This window comes from Chaetura pelagica, unplaced genomic scaffold (assembly GCF_000747805.2).
Source record: "Chaetura pelagica isolate M959 unplaced genomic scaffold, ChaPel_1.0 scaffold159, whole genome shotgun sequence".
Classification (NCBI taxonomy): domain Eukaryota; kingdom Metazoa; phylum Chordata; class Aves; order Apodiformes; family Apodidae; genus Chaetura; species Chaetura pelagica.
In genome coordinates this window covers 3,710,621-3,717,034 of record NW_009954555.1, presented here as the reverse complement: position 1 = coordinate 3,717,034, position 6,414 = coordinate 3,710,621, and the positions used below count along the sequence as shown (strand labels likewise).

Here is a 6,414-nt window from a genome sequence, read left to right as displayed (position 1 = left end):
TCCTGCTGGAGAAGTTTCTGAACTAAAACCACAGGACACAAATGCTCAACATGAGTTGTCTAAGGCTCAGAAGATGGGAGCAGGAAGGAGAACTGGGTGAATCTCAGGGTGAATCTCAACCCCATTGTTACCGTTTTATTATAAAAATTTATCAGAAAAGTATGAAGCCCCTGGTGAGGCAGCTCTGCCCATAAGAGGGTGTGGAATATGAATGGGGCCATGACAGCTGCTGGGCCTTTGGGAGCAGCATTGTTTGAAGTGTTCTGCAAGGAAGATGCAGGGCAAAGTAATGCTGGGTTAAGTGAGTTGTTACCTGGTAAGGCTGCCATCACTGGCATCCTGGGCAGTCATTTTTCTGAAGGAAACCAATAGCCTTTATCCTGATGATGGAAGCTTTCTTTTCTAATTTCAATTCTTCCCAGTGATGCTGATGTCCAAACATTAAAAAGCCAAATGGACATTGATTGAGACATGGTCATCACCTTTCTCTATGCAGATGGGTATTATTCCTGACAATTAAACCAAAAGTGTAAGAACAAGCCAAAAAACCTTGTCTTGCAGAGTTTTGCAAAGAGGGCCCTGAACCCTTGGGTGAGTGTGGGCTGTTGATGGCAAATTGAAATGGAAAGTGATGGTCACAGAGCTCCTTGGGTTTCCTTTCCTGCAAATCCCAAGGCAGTGTGGATTGGAAGAATGCAGTGCTGATTAGAGCTGGTTTATGAAGGGACTCAGCACCTCAGTGACTAAACTGGTTGCACTGAACCCAATCTCTGAAGAGTTGGTACAAATGCTGTCACTTATGCCACTGATGAGGGTGCATTTGGGAACCTTTGTGTCTTTTTTTGCATCTGTTGGTCAAGTCTTGAAATGTTGAATCCAAACTGGGAGCTGAGAAGTTCTTTCCAGACTGTTCATTTCAAAGAAGCATGTAACCTTTCTTCCTTTTAGAATTAGAAGAATCTCCCTTAACTGTGAAGAGTGACATGGCTACTATTGTCAAGGTTATGCAGCTGCCAGATTCAGGCCTTGAAATTCGGGACAGGATGTGGTTAAAAATTACCATCTCCAATGCAGTGATAGGTAAGCAGATCAAAGGAATGCTGGAGAGAAAAAAAACAATGCTTTTTGGAAATGAGCTGAAGAAACTCTGTATATGAACTATTTTTTGTCCTGTCTATGTCCTCTTGACTTGGTGTTTGTGAATAACTCTGACAGGAAATAATTATTATCTCTTGTTTGAGCCTGGACAGCCAAAAATACTGCAGGGTTCTCATGCCCACACACAGCTGGTCCTTAACCCTTGCTTGTTGTACCTCAGGTTTTCTATGTAACTACTTGTGGGTCTAAAATCTACTTCAGCAGAGCAACAATCCTTGTCATTCAAGTTCCAGAGAGCCACACAACCTTAAGAAAGCATCTTAATTACATAAAAAATTACCACAGCTAGTCTGCCTTTGATTCTGACTGTCCTGTGACCTGAACTGCACTAACATTTAGTCAATCTAGGCTGTAGTTGTGTTTACTGAGATGAGGGTTGGAACTTGGGTCTTTTGACAATGTAACATCTGTCTTTAGAGGAAGGTGACTCCCCCAGTCTCTTCTGTTCTGTAAATCCATGTCATTTTTATTCCTGCAACTCAGAAGAAGTTGGAAAGTGTAACTAACATTCAACTAGATGGAAGATAATTCTTTGCTTTCTTTATTGATGTTTGGTGATAACTAATTTAGCAGTTGGGCTGAGGCGTGAACAGAACTTTAAGCTCTTTGCATCAAGATTGGTACATGCTCATGTTTGTGTTCGGTTCCTGGCACAGGAATGCTGCTGGGCTGTGTGATGAACAAATGGAGATTAAAAAACCAAAAGAGATCAGTTTGGCTCAGATGATGTCGTGTCTCCTTCTCCTGTTCTCATTTCAGGAGCAGATGTGGTTGACTGGCTTTACACACATGTGGAAGGCTTCAAAGACCGGCGGGAGGCGAGGAAGTACGCCAGCAGCATGCTGAAACATGGCTACCTCAGGCACACAGTGAACAAGATCACCTTCTCAGAGCAGTGCTATTATGTCTTTGGAGACCTCTGTGGCAGTAAGTTCTCCCTCTGGCAAGGACTGAGCTCCATGGGTGTTGTCTCTCCTGTGCTCCCAGAGTGCACAGAGGGGTGTCTTGTAGGATTTCACAAGTGGGTGTTTCAGGATGGGACATTATTCTGAAGTTGCAGGACAAGGGGTTGACAATTCCTGTCAGACCAAGCAATTAGACCACTTGGGAGAGAAGGATGAACTGATCCAATAGGGCATTGCACCGAGGCTCAAGAAAGCAGGATTGATTTCTTGAACACTCTGTGATTCTGTGATTTCTGGTGGTGCCGCCAGACTTCCTGCTTGTCAGGTACATTGGTGCTCAGTGGTAAATTCTGAAGTCTGCCCTCTTGTGTGTGATGCTTTTGAGTGAACTCTGGAGGCCGAGTCCCTCCAGTCCCTCCCCACATGGGGTGCTTTGTCAGCTGTTACTGAAATGCTTTTTCCCTCTTTTCCAGATATGGCTGCACTGAATCTTAACAATGGTTCTAGCGGAGCCTCAGATCAGGACACCCTTGCTCCACTTCCACATCCTGCTGCCCCATGGCCCTTAGGCCAAGGATACCCATATCAGTATCCTCTGCCCCCTCCGTGTTTTCCACCAGCATACCAAGACCCAGGCTTTAGCTATGGTAGTGGCAGTGCAGGGAGCCAGCAAAGTGAAGGTAAGGTGGTTCAGCTGGTATTTTCTCCCACAGCTGTCATTGTCCCTGACCATTTGCTTGAGTTCCCTCCTACTGTCTGTGCTCCTGTCCTGTGGTTTTGTATGCTTCCTGCATGGATTTGGTGCCACCTGTTTGTGTGTGGGATGGAGTGGGTTAGCCTTTCAGCTCTGTATGGAAACTGCCAGTGGTGCTGGAACACCAGCAGCAGAGCAGAACAGCAGCTCTGCTGGTGATCATTAGGCTGTAGTTCTGCACCCTCTGCAGAATGCCAGTGGGGAACTGGAGCCAAGCTGCTTGTCATGTCCACAGTGGTGTGGGCAGCTGTACTTTTCCTCCAGCACCACTTGATAAACTGCTGCTTAGATAATGCTGATCAGGCCAACATGACTAACTCAATTGTCCACCCTGTTAAAACAGATAAACTATCACCCCCCTGTTTAGAGGTCAGAGCTGTTGCCAGCAGTGGGGCTGCAGTTGCTTGATAGCGTGAGAAATCAGGCCATTTTGTTGCTGATGGAGCAGGGATTAGAACCAAGGTGCTCTTGGCTTTCACTCCAGCACTCAATACAAAAGGAAAATCCCTCTTTGCTCTTGTGAGACAAGTGTGAGGTGGCCAGCCAGATGGTTTACAGGGCTGAAACACTGCTCACAGGGAGGAGTGTCTCTTCTGTAATCTAGGACAGGGGCAAAAAAAGACAATATTGCATGGATTAAAAACCTGACCTCCTCCTTTTCTGCCCTAGGATAATTCTGTGGTTCATATTTAAACCTTGGTAAATGAAAATTACCTATTTTTTTGGCTGTACAGATTTTTTTTTAATCACTTCCAGAGTGAGTTTTGCTTTTGGAAATGCTGCCAGTAAAGAAAGGGTGAGGTTTCTCTGTGTTTTTTTGGTGATTATCCAATAACTTGGAAGTAACTTCTTCCCATTTACCACAGCCAGTTAGATTTTGCAAAAAAGAATTTCCTAACAGGAACTTTGCTCATAACATTTTAGCACTACTGCTTCCCACCTTATCTCCAAATAAGTGTGTGTGAGGAAGCTCACAAGTGATATCCAGAGGCTTTAGAACTGCAAGCTGATTGTACTGGAAAGAATGTGATTCTTTTTTTTTGGCAGCTGTTTCTGTGGGCAGTGGAATATTAGATCTCTGCTGCTGGAATGGGAAAGGGATGGTATTTTATCCATGCAACCTGTGCTAGTGGCTGAAGAAAACCTTCTGAAAGGTGCCAAGGTGTTTAATTTTGAAGGGTTTCAACACTTGCCTTGTTCTTGGAAACTACACTTACGTGTTGTTTCTTGTTTTGTAACTGTTATTCCCTTGTTTTGTTCTGAGCAAGCATTAGACTGAAGGATTCATAGAGGAATGGCTGACTCTAGGGGATTGGTAAGCTTTAAATGCCTCCATAATAATAATGAATTCACAGCATGATCATTTAGACTCTTGTGACCCAAATGTTTAGCTGTATTTTTTTATTATTATTTTATTTTTATTTTTTCTTTTGAATTGTCTTGGACCCTCAACCTGTCTCAATGCTCAGTAGTCCAGCAGTGTGGCATTAGCACATCAGCCTGGCCCCTGGGTGACTGCACTGCAGCAGCTGCAGAGAGTGGCACCAGGATGGGAAAACACTGTTGTGGCAATGCTGTGAGTGCAGGTGGTGTAGGCACTTGGAATGCAGATTCTTTAAGTCCATTTTATGACACTTATTTTTAGAGTTGGCCTTAGATGGAAACAAACACTCCAAGACAGTCCCTACCTGCCCAGAGGGTGACACTCTTGTTAAATTGCATTTAAGGTCAAGGCTTAGAAGGACTTTCTGATTGTTCCATGACAGGGTTCAAAGGCATGTCAGGGAGAGAGTGAACCTCAGCATGAGCAGAGGAGAACAGCCATGCTGCTGAGCTTTCTTAGATGGACTACTGGAATGGTAGATGGTTTCTCTGTTTTCTTTCTGCCACTTAATCAGCTTGGAGGGCAGCTGCAGGAAGCCAGGTTCTTCTGAGATGAGAAGTCTGCATTAACCACTTGACTTCTTGGAGTCTTGGCAGATCAGGTAGAGCTGCTGCTCCTGATACACTGAAGACTGGAGACATGATGGATTGCCACAAGGCAGTCTCAGTCCTGCTGCTTTTGGAGATCAAGATCATTAACACTTGCTTTTAGTGCAGCTTTCTTGCTCCCCTACATGGTCTTTACTCAGCTACAAACTATGGAACTGGCAATGAATTCTTAGGTATGGGGGAGCTTGCATTAAGGAGTAATGACTGGGTAAGGTTTGCAGCATTTGGGTGGGTGGCAACAGAATGCATCAGGAGATAGAGGAGAGGCTTATTAGCTGTGAAAAGGTTAAAATTAAACAGCAGTTTTCTTCCACTGTGAACCATGTGCCACCCTGGAGTGCTTACAGGGAGAGAGCATCTTGTTCTTTGGAGCAAAGGCTGTAACAGTTAGCCTGCTACCAAGTCTTTTCTCCTCTCTTGTCTTTACAAGACTGCTGTGAAACATTTGAAGATGGAGCTCAGGGAACAAACACCTTACCTCTTCAAAAGGTTCACCTTAAGGAATCTTTGTAGTTGTTGGTGGAGGCAGCAGAACCCAAGTTAATGTCTCCATTTACAGACAGAAGAAAAGAGAGGCACAAAGTACGACAGTAGTTTTCCCAGGGCAGAGCTGGTAGGGATGACAGTCAACAAACACCCCTTTGGAGTCCCAGGCTCAGAATACTAACTTCAAGTCCAGTTATTTTGTATCCTGTGTATTCCATCCATCCCCAACTTTTCCTGCGCTCTGCAGGGGAATTCCCACCTTCCCACCACACACACCACGCTGGTTTTCCTGTCCCCTGTCTGCTCTGAACAGCAGCTGGAGCAGACAGAAGGCCATGGTCATCTGTAGTTCAAGAAAGGAACAGCTCAGAATCATTCTGGTTTTTCCTTTTCAGTGACCCCAGTGGCTCATTCAGACTCAAAAGCTGGTCCCCAGTTCTGCTGGCTGGGGATCCTTTTTGAGAAGACAATTTTGCACTAAGATGGCCTGAAGTTAATGAGATATTCTGTGGGTTGGTTGAGGTTTAAAAAATAATAATTAGCTTGGAAATGTCTCCTGACATCATCTTAGCCTATGTCTCATGGTGACAGAGCAAGACCTTCAGCTTTCATGTAAAATCAGTCCCAAAGTTTAGGAAGCCTTCTGTGTAGCAGCAGCTCAGCTCACTCAGCAGCAGCCCTTTGTTTTTCCAAGTTGATGTAGTGGCCTCTGCTGGGGACATCCTGCTTGTTCCTGGGTCATCCTAGAGCAGCTCAACAGTTCTTGAAGAATCCTCCAACAATAGAACCCTGTAGTGATGGATTTTAAAAGAATCTACCCACTGAAGCCAACAAAAAAGACATCAGTTAACCTTGGGTGATTTGGTCCTGGGTGTGAGTGTGCCCAGTGTGCCCAGGGGTGACAGAGAAGGGAAATCTTTGTGAAGGTTGCCAGGACAGAGACAGTTACAATTAGATGGGCCTCGTTTGCTAGAGTTGAAACCCAGACACAAATCCAGACCAGCTGCTGCTTTCACTGCACAAGCTCTAAGGTGTCTCCGTGTCCCTGTGCATGGCACAGCCTTGTCACTTCTGTCCTGCCCATTGTCCCTGCTCCCCCCCACCAGCCACCGCCGGCGC

At 45.2% G+C, this 6,414-nt stretch overlaps 1 protein-coding gene across 1 annotated transcript in view; it reads left to right on the top strand.

The window, feature by feature from the left end:
• Window positions 1–6,414, top strand: part of DVL1 (dishevelled segment polarity protein 1) — a 63,902-nt gene that overhangs the window by 37,707 nt on the left and 19,781 nt on the right. The window contains exons 13-15 of the mRNA XM_010005270.1: window positions 949–1,080; window positions 1,918–2,085; window positions 2,537–2,743. Coding sequence (XP_010003572.1) covers window positions 949–1,080; window positions 1,918–2,085; window positions 2,537–2,743 — 507 coding nt within the window. The remainder of the gene's footprint in view (window positions 1–948; window positions 1,081–1,917; window positions 2,086–2,536; window positions 2,744–6,414) is intronic.